A 27,668-nucleotide genomic window follows, 5' to 3' on the forward strand; every position below is an offset into this window, starting at 1 on the left:
TGTGGTAGTGTAGGGAAGGTGTAGCATGCCTTCATTATCACATGTGTGGTAGTGTAGGGAAGGTGTAGCATGCCTTCATTATCACATGTGTGGTAGTGTAGGGAAGGTGTAGCATGCCTTCATTATCACATGTGTGGTAGTGTAGGGAAAGTGTAGCATGCCTTCATTATCACATGTGTGGTAGTGTAGGGAAGGTGTAGCATGCCTTCATTATCACATGTGTGGTAGTGTAGGTAAAGTGTAGCATGCCTTCATTATCACATGCATGGTAGTACAGGAAAGGTGTAGCTTGCCTTCATTGTCACATGTGTGGTAGTGTAGGGAAGGTGTAGCATGCCTTCATTATCACATGTGTGGTAGTGTAGGGAAGGTGTAGCATGCCTTCATTATCACATGTGTGGTAGTGTAGGGAAGGTGTAGCATGCCTTCATTATCACATGTGTGGTAGTGTAGGGAAGGTGTAGCATGCCTTCATTATCACATGTGTGGTAGTGTAGGGAAGGTGTAGCATGCCTTCATTATCACATGTGTGATAGTGTATGGAAAGTGTAGCATGCCTTCATTATCACATGTGTGGTAGTGTAGGGAAAGTGTAGCATGCCTTCATTATCACATGTGTGGTAGTGTAGGGAAAGTGTAGCATGCCTTCATTATCACATGTGGTAGTGTAGGGAAAGTGTAGCATGCCTTCATTATCACATGTGTGGTAGTGTAGGGAAGGTGTAGCATGCCTTCATTATCACATGTGTGGTAGTGTAGGGAAGGTGTAGCATGCCTTCATTATCACATGTGTGGTAGTGTAGGGAAGGTGTAGCATGCCTTCATTATCACATGTGTGGTAGTGTAGGGAAGGTGTAGCATGCCTTCATTATCACATGTGTGGTAGTGTAGGGAAGGTGTAGCATGCCTTCATTATCACATGTGTGGTAGTGTAGGGAAGGTGTAGCATGCCTTCATTATCACATGTGTGGTAGTGTAGGGAAGGTGTAGCATGCCTTCATTATCACATGTGTGGTAGTGTAGGGAAGGTGTAGCATGCCTTCATTATCACATGTGTGGTAGTGTAGGGAAGGTGTAGCATGCCTTCATTATCACATGTATGGTAGTGTAGGGAAAGTGTAGCCTGCCTTCATTATCACATGTGTGGTAGTGTAGGGAAGGTGTAGCATGCCTTCATTATCACATGTGTTATAGTGTAGATAAAGTGTATTATGTCTTTATTATCACATGTGTGATAGTGTAGGGAAAGTGTAGCATGCTTCTGCAAAGATATGGATACTCACATCAGCTACAAAGGAGTGGTATTAGGATCTAATAGAAGCAGTGCTGGGTAGCTGTATTAATCAGATGTTTCTTGTAGTCATTTGGATTGATCACAAAGTAGCAGTGGAGAGGCAGTGGTGAGCCATTTGGTAGACAGTTGGCTACAGGAAATTGTCTAATATTGATACTCTCTCTTCTTTGAGATATTGGGCTGCTGGCTAGGATGTGTAGTGGAGGACTGCTAAATCATTCAGTCGGAATTGGCATCAGGGATGGTTTCATGGTAATTTCCCTCCAGTTGACTCTCACTAGAGCAGTGGTCATGTTATCGTTGATGAGGACATAACAAGGTGGTCATGTTAATTGTCCTTGGAAGAGTACTGATGTCCAATGGGTGAGATTGGAGACAAAAATCTTTTAAAAACAAACATAATTTCCTGTAGGGGGTGTGTCATTTGGATTCATAATGATTTTTACAAACAGAAATGCAGCAAAACAAAAATAAAGAAAAAGTAAAGCTGACAGTGCACAGCGTCAGTCTTCACAAAATTACAAAAAATGTACTTACAGGGCCAAGGTCCAAGCACTCCCCACCTAAGGGCTACATCCCTCCATCGCTGACAGTGCACAGCGTCAGTCTTCACAAAATTACAAAAAATGTACTTACAGGGCCAAGGTCCAAGCACTCCCCACCTAAGGGCTACATCCCTCCATCTTACAAAATGTACCTACAGGGCCAAGGTCCACGCACTCCCTACTTAAGTGCTACATCCCTCCTTCGCTTCATCTCTAAATATTACAACTCCAAAACTGTGCAGCCTTGGACCTAAGAGACCCCCCCCCAGGTCCACAGTCACTTCACTAACATTGCCTGTTCTTCAGTTTAAGTAACATTTAATGAAACATTCTGCACTTATCCCAAATATCCCAACCCATTCAATAAGCGTGTTGTTTCCTGGATTTTGGTGTAAATGTTGGAAGGGATATGTGTAAAGGCCTACAGTGACATGTACTAGGACCAGACTTAGAACACAACCTGCCCCACTTGTCATACAGCTGTTCTAGTTCTCAGATCTCATCTGATGTTGCTTAAATGGCAGAGCCATAGATCATTCTAGAAAATGTGTAGTGAATGAGCAGCTTTATGTCTAAGCAGGTTTTGTAAGATATGGTTAGAATATACAGACAGCAGTTAGCAATCAGCTCCATTTTTAGATAATTATAAGTTTTTCTTGTAAAACAGAGAAGTTGTCAGTGGCTTACAGAGTACTTTATGCATCTGACATGGTCAGTTTAATAACCTGAGAAGGTTTGTGTGGTGATAAAATGGACATGGATGGAGTGAAAAGGCTGCTGAATAAGACATGCTTAGTCTTAACCAAGATGAGGACGAGGAAAGACTGAGAAACTCTGTTCAGTGATACTAAAACCATGGTGTGTGTGTGTGCTTTGGCATATTTATGATTGTATTAATATTGTTTTTGTGACAGACTGTAGATAGACTGAAAACTCAGTGCCACCAAGGCATTCAGAGATGCTTTCATGAATGTTTGCATGATTCCTGTGGGGACCCAAAATAAAATCTGTTAACATCGAATTGTTCTTACCTCCCGAATGCCAGCATCAGCTCTTGCTTCAACATCTAGACAAAAAGAAAAACAAGAAACAGAATAAAGATCATTGAGTCAGCCAGGAGAACACAAAACTTTAGGGTTTAAACTGAGATTATGATTCTAGGAACAAAAAGGTAAATGCATTGTTAAGAACAGCCTCACTGCATGGTACCAGAGAATTTGTAGATTACATATGATGACCTGGATTACTGAGTGCTGAAAGGAATCAGCTGTGAGCAGAACAAGGAGGATGGACAGGGACAACTACAATCACTGCATTGTTGACCCTTGCAGGGGTGTATCAGTGTTGTCACAGCAAGCAGCCTAGCATGCCCCTATTGTGTTACAGTGAACCTCTTTGCCATGAGGTTGTATATGCATTGGAGCTCGAGAAGCAGTGATTGGGAGGAGCAGAAATTTTGGAGTGGGTGAAGATAGGATAGTCTGTGGGATTGGTAGACTGGATTACTTCCTAACACCCTCCTCTCACCTGCATCATGGTAAAATACTGGCTATAAAAATCTATCACAAACTTGGTCCATTGTACAGAGAAAAAAACTACCTCAGTGACATAACCTGTCTCACAACTGTCCAGACTTGAGCAATATTATAATAAAATAGCCAAACTTGCAGTAAACTATAACAACAGAGCACACCAATGCCTAGACCTTAGAGAATTAAACTGATTTGAACTATCACATCACATAGCTCTTTCTCAGCTAACTACAATACACAGAGACTTCTCTATAAACCAGAAAATTGTCCAATCCTTAACAACTTAATGCAATATTACTTCTCCGATATAATTTTATACTGTAGAAAAAACATATTCATCTAGTACTGAAGATGACTCTCTAAATTCAAATAGTGTAGCTAAACTATGGGACCACATCCTGCTAGCACTGGAATCCATTCAGAATGTTAACTCATATAAAACACAGCTAAGACTTCACCTAACGTACCAAATCAATGGATTTGCCCTGCACCTCTCCAGGATAAATATCACTGTTATCCTCAGCTTGGCATGTTGTCAAACCATTTCTCTTCATTCAGAATCCTGTACCACACAAGCAGCCTTTACCAGTACCTGAATAGTTTTAGTGGCATCTCCCAGCTATGTTCATTATTATTTTATTTATTTATTTATTTAGTTATTTATATTTGTTGACCGGGAGTGTCCGACTGGACGTAGGTCCATTTCCAGTGGAGGCCCGGGGAGAAAAGCTCCACAGTTAAAATAAACAGACAGTAGTTACATTGGATTACATAGCGATTAACAATTTAACATAGCAATTAATTACAAACATATTTACAGATGAAGAACATAGTACATCAGTAGACAACTAGAATCTTTATCTGTGAAGTACATAACAGACATTAACAAATGTTACAATAAGAAGTTCCTGCTGTATAATAAGCACTAGGCTTATGAGCATCTGAGCTTGCTATAATCAAGGTAGTTAGTGGGGTGGAAAGAAAGGTAGTGGTTGGATGGGGTGGGTGATATTAGAGTGGGAGTTACAAGGGCATAGCCAGCATGTTTTTAGGTGCACTTTTAGTAAAGTTTTGAAGTGGGTGCATGATGGTATGGTGGTAATTGTGGGTGGGAGGGAGTTCCATAATTTGGCTATGGCACAACAGAATAGTGCTTCACCAGCAGAGATATTGCTTTAGTGAGCTGCAAGTGATTTTTGTTGCTGGATCTTAGTGGTCTGGTGGTGCGATAGGGTTGGACTAGATTCTGGAGGGATGGGACATTTAGTGGATAGTTTACTAGTTTGTGGCTGAGTGATAGTTGATACCATTGAAGGAGGTGAGGGAGTTTAAGCCAGCCCAGTTCAGCAAGTGAGAGACAGTGGTGACTACAGTAGGATGCCCCTGTGGCGAATTTGGTGATTTTGTTGTAGCAGGTCTCTAGCTTGTTTAGATCGCATTGCCTAAGGTTGGTATATATTGGAGAGGCATAAAGTAAGGTGGAGATAAGGTGGGAATGTGCTATTGAAATCTTTGCTGTTTTGGTGAGAAGTTGCTTATTTCTGTATAATGCTCCTAGTTTTTTGTGGACTTTTTTATGGTCATGGATATGTGAATGTCAAAGTTTAGTTTATTGTCTATTTCCACTCCTAGCAATTTGGTGTGTTCAGTTGGGTATATAGTGGTGTTGTCTTTTGCTGTGATGTTAAAGTGAGAGTTGTTTTGAGTATGTTTGGTGGGTTGGAAGATGAGTAGTTTAGTTTTGTTTGGGTTGAGTATTAATTGGGCATCGGATAACCAAGTTTCAACAGAGGAAAAGGCTTCCTGTGTGACTTTTTGCAGTTTGGGTAAGGATTTGGCTGAGCAGATGATGGCTGAGTCATCTGCGTATTGTATGAGTGTGCCATATTTGGTGGCAGAGGCTAGATTATTGGGGACACTGCTCACACTCAGTTCTATACTTCTAACGTAAACCTTATGATTGCGATATATATATAATTGCCTCTGAACCTGCTTTAAACCCCACCTCTTAACTACAATATCAACATTTTCTGCCCTAGTTCATTTTCTCAGTTCCATTTCTTTTAATTTTAAACACTAATTGCATGATTAATGACAGAGCACACCACTGATCTATTATCTAACAGACTCACAAATAAACCTCTTCAAATGCTCAGTGTTAAACACCTACTAATGCATGTGTATCTTTTACACTGTAATAGCTGCCTCTATAGTCATAAAATGTGATCTAATTAGCAACTGTATGTGTAATTGTTAATGTATATTACTTAATGTCTATTCATGTATATTACTCAATGCCTGAGCTTTTTATTTACCCTTTGTTGACCAGGTTAGTCCTAATAAGCTACTAGCCTCTTTTCAGGGAAGAGCCAAGGTGGTATATACACTACTAGGGGAAATTTGACAAGAGCATCAGGGAGATTCCTCTACTCTTTCAGTAGGTACTGTGGGATCTTTTACATCCACCTGAGATAGTACCAATTCAAAGCAGACCAGACCTCGATTTAACATCTCATCCAAAGGAGGACACACTCAGGGGTGCAGTACCTCCCTTGTACTACACTGCAGTATCAGACCTCGATTTAACATCTCATCCAAAGGAGGGCACACTCAGGGGTGCAGTACCTCCCTTGTACTACACTGCAGTATCAGACCTCGATTTAACATCTCATCCAAAGGAGGACACACTCAGGGGTGCAGTACCTCCCTTGTACTACACTGCAGTATTAGACGTCAATTTAACCTCTCATCCAAAGGAGGGCACATTCAGGGGTGCAGTACATCCCTTATACTGCATAACAGTATCAGTGATTGATCTACCTGATGTGGGGATATAACCCCCAGCTTTTTCAACAAAGGTGAGTGTGCTACCTGTTGCATGACTGATACTGATACATTTTCTCCTTGAGTCTCCACTGAAAAGGGTTTTTCAACTAAACCCAGTTGGACAAACTCAGTAAATAAAAGCAAAATAAAATAAAGTTAACAAAAATAAATAAAATATAAGGCTATTGCTCTCAAGGAAGTGGGAGCCACTGGGTAGATGCTGTGAGCCAGCAAAAAAAAAAAAAAAAAAAGACATACTGCCTTGCTAGTAGTGTAGGGAATTTTATCTAGAAATATGATATGTCAGTTAATGTCTTTATGTACAATTTAAATTATACATGATTTTGGTGCAACTAACAAAATCCCAACTCCCCAAGCCAATATATCGGCAGAAAATGTTTGAAAAAGAAAATCATCTCATGGACCCCTGTGAAGTGTATCTTTAATAAAAATAAAGAATCTTAATTTTTGTGTGGGAGATTTGACCTGCATACCTCCACAAAGGATCTATACCCCCACCCTAAATATTTTTATTAACTCCAGTTTATGATACTTTTGTTGAACTCATCATATTTGACTAGAACATAATAGTTTTCAACCATGCATGGTTAGGAATTCAAGCTTTAGCAGTCTGACATTGACTGGCTATAAGAGTTATGATTGTTATAATTTTAACAGCCAGTTAAACTCTGAAGTCATTTTGGTTCAAACACTTATGATAGCATCTGACTTTGTAACACTGTGTTATGTTGGTGGCATGTTTACAATCATGTAACACTGCCCTTCCTTTAGAGGGGGCAAAACCTACTGTCTGCCCATTCACTGTCTGTTGACACAGTGGGCCATGAGTTCCAGAAGGTCAGATTTGACCTTTGCTTACCAGACATCAGCAGTCAACTCTGACCTTTTTTACCAGAGTTCAGTTAAGCACCTCACCTTAAAGGCAGGCTAAACCATCCTTATACCTGGCTCCATCTAAAATAAATACAAAATAAAGGGCTAGAAACCATCCTTATACCTGGCTCCATCTAAAATAAATACAAAATAAAGGGCTAGAAACCATCCTTAGACCTGGCTCCATCTAAAATAAATACAAAATAAAGGGCTAGAAATCATCCTTATACCTGGGTCCATCTAAAATAAATACAAAATAAAGGGCTAGAAACCATCCTTATATCTGGCTCCATCTAAAATAAATACAAAATAAAGGGCTAGAAACCATCCTTATACCTGGCTCCATCTAAAATAAATACAAAATAAAGGGCTAGAAACCATCCTTATACCTGGCTCCATCTAAAATAAATACAAAATAAAGGGCTAGAAACCATCCTTATACCTGGCTCCATCTAAAATAAATACAAAATAAAGGGCTAGAAACCATCCTTATACCTGGCTCCATCTAAAATAAATACAAAATAAAGGGCTAGAAACCATCCTTATACCTGGCTCCATCTAAAATAAATACAAAATAAAGGGCTAGAAACCATCCTTATACCTGGCTCCATCTAAAATAAATACAAAATAAAGGGCTAGAAACCATCCTTATACCTGGCTCCATCTAAAATAAATACAAAATAAAGGGCTAGAAACCATCCTTATACCTGGCTCCATCTAAAATAAATACAAAATAAAGGGCTAGAAACCATCCTTATACCTGGCTCCATCTAAAATAAATACAAAATAAAGGGCTAGAAACCATCCTTATACCTGGCTCCATCTAAAATAAATACAAAATAAAGGGCTAGAAACCATCCTTATACCTGGCTCCATCTAAAATAAATACAAAATAAAGGGCTAGAAACCATCCTTATACCTGGCTCCATCTAAAATAAATACAAAATAAAGGGCTAGAAACCATCCTTATACCTGGCTCCATCTAAAATAAATACAAAATAAAGGGCTAGAAACCATCCTTATACCTGGCTCCATCTAAAATAAATACAAAATAAAGGGCTAGAAACCATCCTTATACCTGGCTCCATCTAAAATAAATACAAAATAAAGGGCTAGAAACCATCCTTATACCTGGCTCCATCTAAAATAAATACAAAATAAAGGGCTAGAAACCATCCTTATACCTGGCTCCATCTAAAATAAATACAAAATAAAGGGCTAGAAACCATCCTTATACCTGGCTCCATCTAAAATAAATACAAAATAAAGGGCTAGAAACCATCCTTATACCTGGCTCCATCTAAAATAAATACAAAATAAAGGGCTAGAAACCATCCTTATACCTGGCTCCATCTAAAATAAATACAAAATAAAGGGCTAGAAACCATCCTTATACCTGGCTCCATCTAAAATAAATACAAAATAAAGGGCTAGAAACCATCCTTATACCTGGCTCCATCTAAAATAAATACAAAATAAAGGGCTAGAAACCATCCTTATACCTGGCTCCATCTAAAATAAATACAAAATAAAGGGCTAGAAACCATCCTTATACCTGGCTCCATCTAAAATAAATACAAAATAAAGGGCTAGAAACCATCCTTATACCTGGCTCCATCTAAAATAAATACAAAATAAAGGGCTAGAAACCATCCTTATACCTGGCTCCATCTAAAATAAATACAAAATAAAGGGCTAGAAACCATCCTTATACCTGGCTCCATCTAAAATAAATACAAAATAAAGGGCTAGAAACCATCCTTATACCTGGCTCCATCTAAAATAAATACAAAATAAAGGGCTAGAAACCATCCTTATACCTGGCTCCATCTAAAATAAATACAAAATAAAGGGCTAGAAACCATCCTTATACCTGGCTCCATCTAAAATAAATACAAAATAAAGGGCTAGAAACCATCCTTATACCTGGCTCCATCTAAAATAAATACAAAATAAAGGGCTAGAAACCATCCTTATACCTGGCTCCATCTAAAATAAATACAAAATAAAGGGCTAGAAACCATCCTTATACCTGGCTCCATCTAAAATAAATACAAAATAAAGGGCTAGAAACCATCCTTATACCTGGCTCCATCTAAAATAAATACAAAATAAAGGGCTAGAAACCATCCTTATACCTGGCTCCATCTAAAATAAATACAAAATAAAGGGCTAGAAACCATCCTTATACCTGGCTCCATCTAAAATAAATACAAAATAAAGGGCTAGAAACCATCCTTATACCTGGCTCCATCTAAAATAAATACAAAATAAAGGGCTAGAAACCATCCTTATACCTGGCTCCATCTAAAATAAATACAAAATAAAGGGCTAGAAACCATCCTTATACCTGGCTCCATCTAAAATAAATACAAAATAAAGGGCTAGAAACCATCCTTATACCTGGCTCCATCTAAAATAAATACAAAATAAAGGGCTAGAAACCATCCTTATACCTGGCTCCATCTAAAATAAATACAAAATAAAGGGCTAGAAACCATCCTTATACCTGGCTCCATCTAAAATAAATACAAAATAAAGGGCTAGAAACCATCCTTATACCTGGCTCCATCTAAAATAAATACAAAATAAAGGGCTAGAAACCATCCTTATACCTGGCTCCATCTAAAATAAATACAAAATAAAGGGCTAGAAACCATCCTTATACCTGGCTCCATCTAAAATAAATACAAAATAAAGGGCTAGAAACCATCCTTATACCTGGCTCCATCTAAAATAAATACAAAATAAAGGGCTAGAAACCATCCTTATACCTGGCTCCATCTAAAATAAATACAAAATAAAGGGCTAGAAACCATCCTTATACCTGGCTCCATCTAAAATAAATACAAAATAAAGGGCTAGAAACCATCCTTATACCTGGCTCCATCTAAAATAAATACAAAATAAAGGGCTAGAAACCATCCTTATACCTGGCTCCATCTAAAATAAATACAAAATAAAGGGCTAGAAACCATCCTTATACCTGGCTCCATCTAAAATAAATACAAAATAAAGGGCTAGAAACCATCCTTATACCTGGCTCCATCTAAAATAAATACAAAATAAAGGGCTAGAAACCATCCTTATACCTGGCTCCATCTAAAATAAATACAAAATAAAGGGCTAGAAACCATCCTTATACCTGGCTCCATCTAAAATAAATACAAAATAAAGGGCTAGAAACCATCCTTATACCTGGCTCCATCTAAAATAAATACAAAATAAAGGGCTAGAAACCATCCTTATACCTGGCTCCATCTAAAATAAATACAAAATAAAGGGCTAGAAACCATCCTTATACCTGGCTCCATCTAAAATAAATACAAAATAAAGGGCTAGAAACCATCCTTATACCTGGCTCCATCTAAAATAAATACAAAATAAAGGGCTAGAAACCATCCTTATACCTGGCTCCATCTAAAATAAATACAAAATAAAGGGCTAGAAACCATCCTTATACCTGGCTCCATCTAAAATAAATACAAAATAAAGGGCTAGAAACCATCCTTATACCTGGCTCCATCTAAAATAAATACAAAATAAAGGGCTAGAAACCATCCTTATACCTGGCTCCATCTAAAATAAATACAAAATAAAGGGCTAGAAACCATCCTTATACCTGGCTCCATCTAAAATAAATACAAAATAAAGGGCTAGAAACCATCCTTATACCTGGCTCCATCTAAAATAAATACAAAATAAAGGGCTAGAAACCATCCTTATACCTGGCTCCATCTAAAATAAATACAAAATAAAGGGCTAGAAACCATCCTTATACCTGGCTCCATCTAAAATAAATACAAAATAAAGGGCTAGAAACCATCCTTATACCTGGCTCCATCTAAAATAAATACAAAATAAAGGGCTAGAAACCATCCTTATACCTGGCTCCATCTAAAATAAATACAAAATAAAGGGCTAGAAACCATCCTTATACCTGGCTCCATCTAAAATAAATACAAAATAAAGGGCTAGAAACCATCCTTATACCTGGCTCCATCTAAAATAAATACAAAATAAAGGGCTAGAAACCATCCTTATACCTGGCTCCATCTAAAATAAATACAAAATAAAGGGCTAGAAACCATCCTTATACCTGGCTCCATCTAAAATAAATACAAAATAAAGGGCTAGAAACCATCCTTATACCTGGCTCCATCTAAAATAAATACAAAATAAAGGGCTAGAAACCATCCTTATACCTGGCTCCATCTAAAATAAATACAAAATAAAGGGCTAGAAACCATCCTTATACCTGGCTCCATCTAAAATAAATACAAAATAAAGGGCTAGAAACCATCCTTATACCTGGCTCCATCTAAAATAAATACAAAATAAAGGGCTAGAAACCATCCTTATACCTGGCTCCATCTAAAATAAATACAAAATAAAGGGCTAGAAACCATCCTTATACCTGGCTCCATCTAAAATAAATACAAAATAAAGGGCTAGAAACCATCCTTATACCTGGCTCCATCTAAAATAAATACAAAATAAAGGGCTAGAAACCATCCTTATACCTGGCTCCATCTAAAATAAATACAAAATAAAGGGCTAGAAACCATCCTTATACCTGGCTCCATCTAAAATAAATACAAAATAAAGGGCTAGAAACCATCCTTATACCTGGCTCCATCTAAAATAAATACAAAATAAAGGGCTAGAAACCATCCTTATACCTGGCTCCATCTAAAATAAATACAAAATAAAGGGCTAGAAACCATCCTTATACCTGGCTCCATCTAAAATAAATACAAAATAAAGGGCTAGAAACCATCCTTATACCTGGCTCCATCTAAAATAAATACAAAATAAAGGGCTAGAAACCATCCTTATACCTGGCTCCATCTAAAATAAATACAAAATAAAGGGCTAGAAACCATCCTTATACCTGGCTCCATCTAAAATAAATACAAAATAAAGGGCTAGAAACCATCCTTATACCTGGCTCCATCTAAAATAAATACAAAATAAAGGGCTAGAAACCATCCTTATACCTGGCTCCATCTAAAATAAATACAAAATAAAGGGCTAGAAACCATCCTTATACCTGGCTCCATCTAAAATAAATACAAAATAAAGGGCTAGAAACCATCCTTATACCTGGCTCCATCTAAAATAAATACAAAATAAAGGGCTAGAAACCATCCTTATACCTGGCTCCATCTAAAATAAATACAAAATAAAGGGCTAGAAACCATCCTTATACCTGGCTCCATCTAAAATAAATACAAAATAAAGGGCTAGAAACCATCCTTATACCTGGCTCCATCTAAAATAAATACAAAATAAAGGGCTAGAAACCATCCTTATACCTGGCTCCATCTAAAATAAATACAAAATAAAGGGCTAGAAACCATCCTTATACCTGGCTCCATCTAAAATAAATACAAAATAAAGGGCTAGAAACCATCCTTATACCTGGCTCCATCTAAAATAAATACAAAATAAAGGGCTAGAAACCATCCTTATACCTGGCTCCATCTAAAATAAATACAAAATAAAGGGCTAGAAACCATCCTTATACCTGGCTCCATCTAAAATAAATACAAAATAAAGGGCTAGAAACCATCCTTATACCTGGCTCCATCTAAAATAAATACAAAATAAAGGGCTAGAAACCATCCTTATACCTGGCTCCATCTAAAATAAATACAAAATAAAGGGCTAGAAACCATCCTTATACCTGGCTCCATCTAAAATAAATACAAAATAAAGGGCTAGAAACCATCCTTATACCTGGCTCCATCTAAAATAAATACAAAATAAAGGGCTAGAAACCATCCTTATACCTGGCTCCATCTAAAATAAATACAAAATAAAGGGCTAGAAACCATCCTTATACCTGGCTCCATCTAAAATAAATACAAAATAAAGGGCTAGAAACCATCCTTATACCTGGCTCCATCTAAAATAAATACAAAATAAAGGGCTAGAAACCATCCTTATACCTGGCTCCATCTAAAATAAATACAAAATAAAGGGCTAGAAACCATCCTTATACCTGGCTCCATCTAAAATAAATACAAAATAAAGGGCTAGAAACCATCCTTATACCTGGCTCCATCTAAAATAAATACAAAATAAAGGGCTAGAAACCATCCTTATACCTGGCTCCATCTAAAATAAATACAAAATAAAGGGCTAGAAACCATCCTTATACCTGGCTCCATCTAAAATAAATACAAAATAAAGGGCTAGAAACCATCCTTATACCTGGCTCCATCTAAAATAAATACAAAATAAAGGGCTAGAAACCATCCTTATACCTGGCTCCATCTAAAATAAATACAAAATAAAGGGCTAGAAACCATCCTTATACCTGGCTCCATCTAAAATAAATACAAAATAAAGGGCTAGAAACCATCCTTATACCTGGCTCCATCTAAAATAAATACAAAATAAAGGGCTAGAAACCATCCTTATACCTGGCTCCATCTAAAATAAATACAAAATAAAGGGCTAGAAACCATCCTTATACCTGGCTCCATCTAAAATAAATACAAAATAAAGGGCTAGAAACCATCCTTATACCTGGCTCCATCTAAAATAAATACAAAATAAAGGGCTAGAAACCATCCTTATACCTGGCTCCATCTAAAATAAATACAAAATAAAGGGCTAGAAACCATCCTTATACCTGGCTCCATCTAAAATAAATACAAAATAAAGGGCTAGAAACCATCCTTATACCTGGCTCCATCTAAAATAAATACAAAATAAAGGGCTAGAAACCATCCTTATACCTGGCTCCATCTAAAATAAATACAAAATAAAGGGCTAGAAACCATCCTTATACCTGGCTCCATCTAAAATAAATACAAAATAAAGGGCTAGAAACCATCCTTATACCTGGCTCCATCTAAAATAAATACAAAATAAAGGGCTAGAAACCATCCTTATACCTGGCTCCATCTAAAATAAATACAAAATAAAGGGCTAGAAACCATCCTTATACCTGGCTCCATCTAAAATAAATACAAAATAAAGGGCTAGAAACCATCCTTATACCTGGCTCCATCTAAAATAAATACAAAATAAAGGGCTAGAAACCATCCTTATACCTGGCTCCATCTAAAATAAATACAAAATAAAGGGCTAGAAACCATCCTTATACCTGGCTCCATCTAAAATAAATACAAAATAAAGGGCTAGAAACCATCCTTATACCTGGCTCCATCTAAAATAAATACAAAATAAAGGGCTAGAAACCATCCTTATACCTGGCTCCATCTAAAATAAATACAAAATAAAGGGCTAGAAACCATCCTTATACCTGGCTCCATCTAAAATAAATACAAAATAAAGGGCTAGAAACCATCCTTATACCTGGCTCCATCTAAAATAAATACAAAATAAAGGGCTAGAAACCATCCTTATACCTGGCTCCATCTAAAATAAATACAAAATAAAGGGCTAGAAACCATCCTTATACCTGGCTCCATCTAAAATAAATACAAAATAAAGGGCTAGAAACCATCCTTATACCTGGCTCCATCTAAAATAAATACAAAATAAAGGGCTAGAAACCATCCTTATACCTGGGTCCATCTAAAATAAATACAAAATAAAGGGCTAGAAACCATCCTTATACCTGGCTCCATCTAAAATAAATACAAAATAAAGGGCTAGAAACCATCCTTATACCTGGCTCCATCTAAAATAAATACAAAATAAAGGGCTAGAAACCATCCTTATACCTGGCTCCATCTAAAATAAATACAAAATAAAGGGCTAGAAACCATCCTTATACCTGGCTCCATCTAAAATAAATACAAAATAAAGGGCTAGAAACCATCCTTATACCTGGCTCCATCTAAAATAAATACAAAATAAAGGGCTAGAAACCATCCTTATACCTGGCTCCATCTAAAATAAATACAAAATAAAGGGCTAGAAACCATCCTTATACCTGGCTCCATCTAAAATAAATACAAAATAAAGGGCTAGAAACCATCCTTATACCTGGCTCCATCTAAAATAAATACAAAATAAAGGGCTAGAAACCATCCTTATACCTGGCTCCATCTAAAATAAATACAAAATAAAGGGCTAGAAACCATCCTTATACCTGGCTCCATCTAAAATAAATACAAAATAAAGGGCTAGAAACCATCCTTATACCTGGCTCCATCTAAAATAAATACAAAATAAAGGGCTAGAAACCATCCTTATACCTGGCTCCATCTAAAATAAATACAAAATAAAGGGCTAGAAACCATCCTTATACCTGGCTCCATCTAAAATAAATACAAAATAAAGGGCTAGAAACCATCCTTATACCTGGCTCCATCTAAAATAAATACAAAATAAAGGGCTAGAAACCATCCTTATACCTGGCTCCATCTAAAATAAATACAAAATAAAGGGCTAGAAACCATCCTTATACCTGGCTCCATCTAAAATAAATACAAAATAAAGGGCTAGAAACCATCCTTATACCTGGCTCCATCTAAAATAAATACAAAATAAAGGGCTAGAAACCATCCTTATACCTGGCTCCATCTAAAATAAATACAAAATAAAGGGCTAGAAACCATCCTTATACCTGGCTCCATCTAAAATAAATACAAAATAAAGGGCTAGAAACCATCCTTATACCTGGCTCCATCTAAAATAAATACAAAATAAAGGGCTAGAAACCATCCTTATACCTGGCTCCATCTAAAATAAATACAAAATAAAGGGCTAGAAACCATCCTTATACCTGGCTCCATCTAAAATAAATACAAAATAAAGGGCTAGAAACCATCCTTATACCTGGCTCCATCTAAAATAAATACAAAATAAAGGGCTAGAAACCATCCTTATACCTGGCTCCATCTAAAATAAATACAAAATAAAGGGCTAGAAACCATCCTTATACCTGGCTCCATCTAAAATAAATACAAAATAAAGGGCTAGAAACCATCCTTATACCTGGCTCCATCTAAAATAAATACAAAATAAAGGGCTAGAAACCATCCTTATACCTGGCTCCATCTAAAATAAATACAAAATAAAGGGCTAGAAACCATCCTTATACCTGGCTCCATCTAAAATAAATACAAAATAAAGGGCTAGAAACCATCCTTATACCTGGCTCCATCTAAAATAAATACAAAATAAAGGGCTAGAAACCATCCTTATACCTGGCTCCATCTAAAATAAATACAAAATAAAGGGCTAGAAACCATCCTTATACCTGGCTCCATCTAAAATAAATACAAAATAAAGGGCTAGAAACCATCCTTATACCTGGCTCCATCTAAAATAAATACAAAATAAAGGGCTAGAAACCATCCTTATACCTGGCTCCATCTAAAATAAATACAAAATAAAGGGCTAGAAACCATCCTTATACCTGGCTCCATCTAAAATAAATACAAAATAAAGGGCTAGAAACCATCCTTATACCTGGCTCCATCTAAAATAAATACAAAATAAAGGGCTAGAAACCATCCTTATACCTGGCTCCATCTAAAATAAATACAAAATAAAGGGCTAGAAACCATCCTTATACCTGGCTCCATCTAAAATAAATACAAAATAAAGGGCTAGAAACCATCCTTATACCTGGCTCCATCTAAAATAAATACAAAATAAAGGGCTAGAAACCATCCTTATACCTGGCTCCATCTAAAATAAATACAAAATAAAGGGCTAGAAACCATCCTTATACCTGGCTCCATCTAAAATAAATACAAAATAAAGGGCTAGAAACCATCCTTATACCTGGCTCCATCTAAAATAAATACAAAATAAAGGGCTAGAAACCATCCTTATACCTGGCTCCATCTAAAATAAATACAAAATAAAGGGCTAGAAACCATCCTTATACCTGGCTCCATCTAAAATAAATACAAAATAAAGGGATAGAAACCATCCTTATACCTGGGTCCATCTAAAATAAATACAAAATAAAGGGCTAGAAACCATCCTTATACCTGGCTCCATCTAAAATAAATACAAAATAAAGGGCTAGAAACCATCCTTATACCTGGCTCCATCTAAAATAAATACAAAATAAAGGGCTAGAAACCATCCTTATACCTGGCTCCATCTAAAATAAATACAAAATAAAGGGCTAGAAACCATCCTTATACCTGGCTCCATCTAAAATAAATACAAAATAAAGGGCTAGAAACCATCCTTATACCTGGCTCCATCTAAAATAAATACAAAATAAAGGGCTAGAAACCATCCTTATACCTGGCTCCATCTAAAATAAATACAAAATAAAGGGCTAGAAACCATCCTTATACCTGGGTCCATCTAAAATAAATACAAAATAAAGGGATAGAAACCATCCTTATACCTGGCTCCATCTAAAATAAATACAAAATAAAGGGCTAGAAACCATCCTTATACCTGGCTCCATCTAAAATAAATACAAAATAAAGGGCTAGAAACCATCCTTATACCTGGCTCCATCTAAAATAAATACAAAATAAAGGGCTAGAAACCATCCTTATACCTGGTTCCATCTAAAATAAATACAAAATAAAGAGCTAGAAACCATCCTTAGACATGGTTCTGTCTAAAATAAATAGAAAATAAAGGTCTAGAAACCATCCTTATACCTGGCTCTGTCTAAAATAAATACAAAATAACAGGCTAGATTACAAAACAGTTGCTCTCTGTGTAAGTCTGCCCTGATTCCAAAAGACCTGCACTCATTGTGACTTACTTTGCTATACGTTCTATCTGTAAATAGGCTTGGTACTTGGGCCAGATTCCAAAAGTCCTGCTGCCAGCCTGCTCTCGGTCTAAGTGGCAACTTGTACTGACAACAAGTCTTTTGGAATTGGGCCCAAAGACTATGTAGTTTAACAAATACTTAAGGAATGTGCAAACTAACTAAACCCACTTCTTTAAATGTTCAGACCACAACCTTGCACTGTTTCAAGATTATTGACAAAAGCAGTTAAGTTTTACTATAATTCTTTGATTCACTTTCTGATACACAGTGACCCCTTCTCTGAAAGCAGTTGATAAAGTAAAATGCAGTCCTAGATGGAAGTCAGCCTAGCAGAGGAGATACATGCATACATAGAAAGAGGTCATCATTTCTCTCCACTTTTCCCTCATTAGATGAGTCATAGGGTATAAAGCCCCATTTGGCATGCACCACACTAGACACCTGAAACAGCTGGAGAGGCCACAAAAGTACCTCACAAAGAGGGTCCTAGGCCTTACACACATGTCCTACATGGACAGACTCAAAAAACTCATGTTATTCCCCGTCTCATATCATCTACTAAGAGGCAATCTCTGCTTGACTTAAAAAGCCATGTCTGACCCAGCTCTGTTAGAAATGCTACATCTGAAGAAATCCCAATCCCTCCGCACCACACGATCCAGAGACCTCAACCTCATTACCACAGTCAACAGAACATGCTGGAGGGACAGGTTCATAACACAGAGACTGCCCATGCTCTGGAATAAACTTCCCATACATGTCAAGCAGAGCACCTCACTGGCCCTCTTCAAGAGAAATCTTGATGAGTGGATGGAAATAGAAAATTCACTCTGGGGATCACTCCAATGGCTCTACTCGATAGAGGCACTGGGAACTAATGTTGGGCAGCACAATGCCACGGCACTTCTATGGGCTAGGCTTGTAAAGGCTCCAGGGCCATTAGCTTAGTAGACACCTATGAACGTGACACACACACACACACACACACACACACACACACACACACACACACACACACACACACACCTACAATCAGTCTAGAAGACTGCACCCTAGCCAGAAACCAAACTGGTGAACCAAGCAGTGTTAGACAGTACTGTTAAATTCTGCAACACCATGATGCAACAATTTTAGGACAATATATATATATATATATATATATATATATATATATATATATATATATATATATATATATATAACATTATAAACTATCCAATGTGTTGGGGAAGTTTAAGGCTCTCAAAATTGATAATGAATACCTATGGGAGTGTTTGAGAAGGGGAATTGTCCCCAAAGGTTTGAGAGTGTTTAAATTCCCCAACAACATTCATAATAGTTCTGTTTTCTACAATGACCTTGTGGAGATGTGGGCTTGATGTAGAGATCTAATGAAACTAGAATGGATGAACTCACTACTGTCATAGTACATTTAAACAACTGTATTACAAATGATTTGTTACATACTGTTGAAGCGGAGAGAAATAAATATTTTGTTATGATGGATAAGATAGATGAATCACGTTCAGTTAACATTAATAGGAAGATTAAAAAACTGAACAGGGACATTCTGGAGTATAAAGAAAGACAATGCGATCCTGCACCAAGGAAAATAGTAAAATATTAAGGGTTGGCAGAGGAGGGAAGTAAATGTTGAGTGTTTAGGTAATGTTGATGAAGAAGTGGTGGGTGACGCCGCCAGTCAGTTAGACCCTTTAGAGTATCCCCCCTCCCCGTCGTTCAGAAAGATTAATGAACCAGAGGGCCCCTCAATATTACTATCAACCCCAGGGGGGAGGGAGGGAAGGGAACACCATAGGATGATGAAACAGCAATATTTCATTGACATCAGAGCCATTAACTCAGGACCAAGTACCATTGGAAAATGATTACCCTGTGAGGGTTTCTGATGAAATTCCTAGTGAAAACAATATATTTACTTATAGGAACTACAATATTTTTAACTACACTGGTATTCAACTAACTGTTGATTATTTTAGTTTACTTTCCAGGGGTTTTAAATTCATGCCATATAAAAAATGTGACATTACCAGGCTGTTACTGGATTTTAAAATGTTCATCAGACAACTTAATTTGGAAGTTATGTTTCATGGACAAAACAAAATGAATACACAGGCCTACTTAAAAAGTAAAAGTGAATACAATCAATCTATACACCCTCAAATGAAGAATTTTGAGGTTATAGTGGAGAACAAATTAAGAAAGGTTTTAGGTAAATCCAAAAATACAACCTAAATGTAAATGAGAGAAATATTTTAAGTGAGCTACAGGAAAATTCACAGATTAGGGTTATGAAACCTGATAAGGGAGGGGGTACGGTACTTATGGACCAGGTAATTTATGAAGGGAAGATGAATGAAATTTTGGGAGACCATTTTACCTATATTAGGATTTCTAAGAATGAGATCCATGTGGCATACAAGAAAATAGAGGTAGCCCTAAATGATATGTTGTTGGAAGGATTAATTAATATAGATGCCTTCATATTTATACATGTTTCCCAACCTAGGATACCTACTACGTTTGGGATTCCCAAGGTCCATAAAAAACAGTTAAATCCCCCTCTTAGACCCATAGTGTCGGCTGAGGGCTCAAAAACTATGCCATTAGCAAAATTCTTAGATGTAAAATTGAAAAAACTTTGAAATTCGGAGAAAACTATCCTGAAGGATTCGTGGGAATTCCTTCAGGGTATAGATATGAACATGATTTATGACATAATTTCGTAACAGTGGCTATTAAAGATCTATTCACCATTATTCCCCAAGAAAAGGGTTTAGCTTGGCTTGAAGCCATCTTGGTAGATAAAACTAGAATTTCTAGTGATGACTTGCAGGTTATTTTAAATCTGATGGAGATGGTTTTGAAAAATTATTTAATTTATTATGGTGGCGAATATTTTCACCAGGTAAGGGGGTAGCCACGGGCACAAATTGTGCACCAACCTATGCTAATATCATTTTAGCCTGGTGGGAGAAACAACACATCTTTAATTCTAGATTCTATGATTGTTGGGTTTTATACAGGTGCTTTTTGGATGATATTTGTATTTTTTGGAATGATTCCAAGGAAAAATTAGTAGAATTTTTGGAGTATCTTAATACCACCACATTTTTTTTACATTTTACTAGTAATGTTTCCTTTGATAAGGTTGACTTTTTGGACGTGAGTATTATTAAAATTAATGGTGGTATTAAGTCTAAAGTTTTCCAAAAGGAGACATTCTCCAATTTATATCTCCATTTTGAGAGTGTCCACCATTTTTCACAGAGAAAAAGTATTTTCAAAGGGCAATTGGTTAGGGCTAGTAGGCTCACCTCTCTAGATGATGACTTTGATGAGGAATGTCTTTTCTTAAAAAACTTTTTCTAGAAAAGGGTTACCCAGATGAATTATTGAAGGATTCCATTTTATATATTAAAAGTTAAAGGGCGTCAAGATTTAGGCCCTTGTTGGGTAAAAGTATTGAGTCAAACTCTAACAATGTTAAAACTAAGGATGATAAGTTTCTTAGTGTATTCACCTTGGAATATAATAGTGATTTCCATTGGGTAATAGAGTTGGTTAAAAAGGAATGGGACAGGTTTACCTCTCTCACTGATTTAAAGGACATGCAACATAAGCCTTTAAATATTGTTTTTAAAAAAATAATTAATTTAAAGGAATTAATGGAAAAAAGGAGGCCTGTTCAAAAGGCCAGGAGGCAGGGTACCTACAAATGTGGGGCATGTTCACAGTGTATACACATAATAAATACTGATAAGGCGTGTATCAAAAGTAGGACTAAATATGTTCAAAGTACATGTCACAGTAATTGTAACTCCAGTGGTTTGGTCTAGTTGGTATCCTGTGAGGCATGCTGTGCCTTTTATATAGGGAAGACTGAAAGATGCCTGAAAAGGCGGATCTATGAACATTTTTATGATATTAGTAAAAATAATGATAAGAATGTCCTGTATAAACATACACAGGAGTGTGCCAATGCAGCTTTTTTGTTTTTTGCACTGGAGGTTGTTCCCAAAGATATTAGGGGGGCTTTGTGGGAAACCCTTCTTGAATATAGGGAGCTATATTGGCAGGTATTTTTGCATGCAGGAAGGCGCCCTTGTCTGAATGAAAGTATTTCACTTGCACTATTATTAAAACTAAGAGTAGCCAAATTATAAAAGTGTTTCCTGTTATCAGCCACTAGAAGGTAGCATTGCACAAGGTTTTACATATCCTTTTAAATTGCATTAAGTTGAATTTTTTATAACTACATTTATTTACATTTATTTATATATATTTATTATATATGTATATCATACATATTTATTAACATGATATTTATAGTTTAATAGTTAACAAATGTGGGTTTTTACATGTTTTTAAACTGTCTATTTGTCCTTATACCTATATTTATTCCATTAATTGATGCAAAGGATTTATTGGTCAATTAGAGTTATATAAGGATGTGTTTTTTGTGAACTGTGTTATCTGATGAAGTCTGAAGATGAAAATGCATTGTGTGTTGTCAGCGTTAATAAAACTTTGTGGATTATTACTTCGTGGTTGGCGACTGGACTGCTTTTTCCAAACTCCTGGTTTGGTTTTTTGATATATATATATATATATATATATATATATATATATATATATATATATATATGAGTCCCTTTCACATTGTCAACACTTCAAAATGCCAAAATTCATATGGCTGACACCATGTGATCAACATTTGAAATGCCGACAATGCAGGACCGGCATCTCCGTACAGTCCGGAATGGAAAGATTTCCATTCCTGCACTGTAGTGCGATCTCAGAGTTGGTATATTTAAGTTACGGGGGAAGTGGGGGTGGAGGCCCCCATGGGGGGTGCATGGGGGCTTGCCCCACTGCTAGCAGTGTTTAGGTAAGTGTTTGTTGTTTTTTTTGCTTTGTTTTTCATATGTTCAACATTTCGAATGTCAATCATATGGTCTCGGCCATATGAATTTCGGCATTTTCAAGTGTTGAACGTATATATATATTTTATTTATATATATATATATATATATATATATATATATATATATATATATATATATATATATATATATATATATATATATATATATATATATATATATATATATATATATATATATATAGATTAGATATATATATATATATATATATATATATATATATATATATATATATATATATATATTTATATATAGTTATAGCTATATGTTGACTTTGACGCATTGCCCACATTTAATTGTTGGTATCCCAATGTAAAATTTAGTACCAAAACTACCTTTTGATGACTTGCACCAGATAGCTGCTGACAAGAAACAGTTATTAATATATCTAGTTAGAAATCACACACATGATGTGCTCAGTATAAGGAAAATATGTGGAAAAATGCATGGAAATTACAAAAGTGGGATTAAAGAATAGCAGAAAAGCTCAGTTTTACAGGTGAAAAGATCGTGAACAGCAAGCAGGCGGCTGGTGTGCAGTCCATATGCAAATGAGCTATTTGTGGAAGGACCTGCAAAGTTCAGAGATAATTCTGAGATACTCTGTACCAAAGATGGCTTCAGAAATGTTGTCACATCGCAATCACAGATGTACACTGGCAATAGAGAGGTCGCTGTCCTTTTATTAAATCACAGTTACCAATGCAATCAAAGCTACATTGTGCCACAGACAAATGCATAGTGAAATGGATAACAGAAAACTAATTTTATATCTCCAGCTATTGCATTTCCTATTGTTTCTACTGGGTCAAGGGGAAGCACGTAATATTCTGCTACAACCATAAAATTCCTTGTTAAGTACAACCTTTTAAACCCTAATCCTGCATATTGTGAAAATCTACTCTGCTATATGCATAGAATATTGTAGTCTTAGAAATACACACAGTTAGTTACCTAAACTAAATCATTCTACCTTCGTTCAATATGCTGATGACGTGAATATAAGCTGCTCTGACAAATCTCTCTCTAAAGTCCAAGACCTTATGCACCAATCTGTTTTATGGATCAAAACATGGCAAAATAATTCACAATTTCTTCCAAACCCTAATAAAACTAAATTAGTGTTCTTTACCCCTAAACTCATCTGTATCAAAACAACAGTGTTCATGATCAACTCTGCCAAAACCACCTCACCATGATAGAACAAGTAAAACACACAAAATTATTGGGTGTCACTAGAGATGGCCTGTTAAAATTCAACCAGCATGTATCATACATGGTTAAAAAAATCAACAAAAGCTAGATACATTATAAAGAGTAAAACCTACAACACGGCCGTAGACAGAGGATGTGTGGCTTCTACTTTCTTACTGCCATCTCTCCTTTATGCTGCCCTAATCTTCAATAAACATCAAGACTTGCAGCTATCCAAACTTGAACAATGTTATAGTAATATAGCCAAATTTGCATTAACTATAAAAGAACACACCACTGCCTGGCCCTCACAGAATTAAACTGGTTAGAACTACCATACCACCTATCTCTTTCTCGTGTAATTACAATATAGAGACTTTTCTATAAGCCAGAACATTAAGCAGCCCTTAACTTAATACAACACTATTCCCACAATAGTATCTTACACTCTAGAGAAAAATCACTAATAATTATAAACAAATCATCTAATACTGTGGGTGTCTTCATATATTCACATAGTGTAGCTAAACTACAGAACAACATCCCACTACCACTGAAACCCATTCAGAATGCAAAGTCATTCAAAACACAACTAAAACTACTCCAATCAAATCAATGGATCTGCGCTGGTATTTCTCCAGGATAAATATCACTGTTATCTTCAGCTTGTCATATTATCAAACTGTTTCTCTTCATTCAAGATCCTGTGCCCCACAACCAATCGTCACAAATAGCTGAATACTTTTACTAACATCTCCCAGCTGTATACATTATTTTGTGACACTGGTCATCCCTCCGCCTTTATGCTTCTAATTTAAATTTTATGACAGCCATATATATGACTGTCTTTGAACTTGTTTTCATCTCCCCACTTAACTGCACTATTAACATTTTCTGTCCTACCTGGTTCCTTCCTTCACCTCCATTTCATTGTATGTCTAAGCACTAGTCACAACATCTATTATCTGCCTGACAAACCCACTAATACACCTTTTCATATGCCCAGTGTTCAATATTTGGTAATGCAAATGTATTTTATACTGCGCTAGTTGCCTCTACTTTCATATGAATGTCATCTAATTAGCAACTGTATGTGAAATTGCTAATGTATAGTATTTAATGTCTGTTCATGTAAATTACTGAATATCTGTTTAAAAATATTTGTAATTTGTTGGAGCTTTTCTCCCCAGGCTTCTGCTGAAAAGGATTTTTTGACTAAATCCAGGTGGATAAACCTGATAAAGAAATGTAGAATTAATGAAAATAAACAATGCTTAATTTGAACTATTGTATATATTTCTTTGAATATGATGTATTTCTAGTGTACATATAAATATGGCTTGTTTCCACGTGTATTGTTATTATTACTTTTCTCACTTGAGCATTTGTTCCGACTCATGACTTCACAGGGTCAGGAGACCAGTTCACCTACCTGGTTATAAAAACAAATAATAAATAAATAGGTGAATAAGTGAATAACTGACTAAATGGGTATCAGTACAGAGCTGTAGGAGGGGTCATACCTCTTAACCTCTTAGAGTAAGAAATCTGGACAAAGCCATAAAAAAGAGGTACAAATAGGGACAAAATTTTAAATATCTCTCTTACAAACTTAGAAAGTTGATAGAATAACAGGTTTTGCATTAGCATAAATTTTCTGAAGGGTATGAAGTCTAAAGCTCAAATGTATATCATTATTTTTTAAATTCAATCTTTAATAATTTGCCACTAATTTGCCAGAAAGCGACAATTTTATGAAAAATGGACTAAAAATATAAGGCAAAAATCTGGACATTCTGTGAAATTCTGCACAGTTGAGAGGTATGTGAGGGATACAGCTCATGTATCAGCTTGTAATATAAATGGACACCAGCTTACCAGTGTATATAGGTATATGGTGCAGTGACGGACAATGGTGTCAGATTTCCTTGTTCTTGCTCTAGACACACACACATATATAAAGGAAGATGTGAGTTCATGTAGGAAAGAGAAGAATGCAATGTCTAGTAGGGGAATTGTCTGTTACCTCATTCTGGGGATCACTAAATTTATGAATTTGGGAAAGCAATTCCAAACAGAACAGGCGATTTATGAAAATGCCTTTTCTACAATAGCTAGGTGAATGGGGAGAGGGAGTCTGGTTGAGAAAAAGGTCTCTAGCATTATTTATAAGTAGAGTTAGGAACAATTTTAATTTCAAGCTGTGGAGTAAGAGCTGCCTGTTATTTAAGGTCCATTTTCTGTGTTGTCACTGTGTGGTATCTTTGGTAATTAAAACAAAACACCCAAGTAAACATTAAAGAAGGTTCAACATGTTTGTTGTTACAGTGTAAATACTTCTTTAGACCATTGTAGTTTTCACACAATGACTTAGTTAATTTCTGTGACTGAATAATACCTGTTAACCCCTTAGGACAAGAAATCTGGAGAAAGCAAAAAATAATAGGGGTACAAAGGTACAAAAATAGGGCTAAATGTTAATAAAAGGTTTTGTGTTAGCCTGCATTTTCTAAAGGATATGAAGTCTGAGGCTACATTTTCTGAAGGGTATGAAGTCTGATATTCAAATGTCTGTCATTATTTAGTGACTTGTCTTCAATGATTTGCAAAAAGAAAAAAAAAAACACAAATTTTATGAGGAACAGATCAAAATATAAAACAAAGTTCTGGGCATTCTGTGAAAACCTGGACAGCTGAGAAGTCTGGACTAAATTCACTGCACTACATGCTTTCAGCCTGCCCATTACCTATCATTACGAAACAGCAGAACAACTTTGTTTTGTACAAATGGGATATAGTACAAAGGTTATGAGAAATACCAGCGTTAATAAATAAAATGGATAACTTTAGCTATGCTATATAGATTCCTTTGTTTTATGTTTTATGACCTGGTTGCAACAAAGCATATTTTCAAGGGTGGCCCTGACTGTAGGCACACAAATGCAAAAAACAAACATAATTGAATGACATTGAATACATTTGCTCCCATCACTAAATTTCTGAATAAAGTTCATAAACATGCAGCTAATGCAAATATTTTCATATTAAAGATGTCTAGAAATGAGACTGTAGAAAATAATTTGTCTGCCTGTGTTAATCAAAGGCAGACATCTGACAGTACAAGAAAAATGCTTCTTACCTGTGAAACAGATGACTGAAAGAGCAAGGAAGACAAACACAACCATGGACTTCATTTTGAAAGATATAACGATTCTCTTAACAGAGTAGCTGCTGCAGGACAGGACTCATATGTGTATTTATACAGTTACCATTCTCAGGAAGTCATATGTCTGAGCCGTCAAAGACACTGGATGGGAGGGTAAAACCAACTTACCCGCCTTCCCAGGGCAGAGCCTTCACTTCAGACAGGAAAAAAGATAAAAACTGATGGCAAGACAATTCAGAGACTGCTCTGTAAAGCATTTTAAAACTTAATTAGAAAACTGAATGCTATATGAATGAGGTATTTGCCAATCATGACACAACATACCTCAAGTTTAAACAGATGAGCACTTATTTCTAATACTGCTGTCTTGGGTAAATCCTGTCTTACTGTACAGCTTCACTTTGTTTTACATTCCATTTGGATTAGCAATGTTAATAGCCTTATATGCAATGTGTTCATCAGTGCAAAGTTTCAGGGTTTGAATCTGGAAAATTGCTTACCATACCAGTATGTTCATTATAAACAGTATCCTTTAATGCCCTGTTAACAAGTAACTATCCCTGCTC

At 36.0% G+C, this 27,668-nt stretch overlaps 1 protein-coding gene across 1 annotated transcript in view; it reads right to left on the reverse strand.

Annotated features, from left to right (window-relative positions):
* Window positions 1-27,176, reverse strand: part of LOC122799710 (serine protease inhibitor Kazal-type 1-like) — a 554,923-nt gene extending 527,747 nt beyond the window's left edge. Inside the window, exons 1-2 of the mRNA XM_044068946.1 lie at window positions 27,076-27,176; window positions 2,871-2,905 (exon numbers count right to left, since the gene is read on the reverse strand). Coding sequence (XP_043924881.1) covers window positions 2,871-2,905; window positions 27,076-27,130 — 90 coding nt within the window. The 5' untranslated portion in view covers window positions 27,131-27,176. The remainder of the gene's footprint in view (window positions 1-2,870; window positions 2,906-27,075) is intronic.
* Between the last annotated feature and the right edge of the window lie 492 nt (window positions 27,177-27,668).

Source organism: Protopterus annectens, chromosome 4.part0, assembly GCF_019279795.1.
Source record: "Protopterus annectens isolate FY-2018-M chromosome 4.part0, PAN1.0, whole genome shotgun sequence".
NCBI classification, from domain to species: domain Eukaryota; kingdom Metazoa; phylum Chordata; order Ceratodontiformes; family Protopteridae; genus Protopterus; species Protopterus annectens.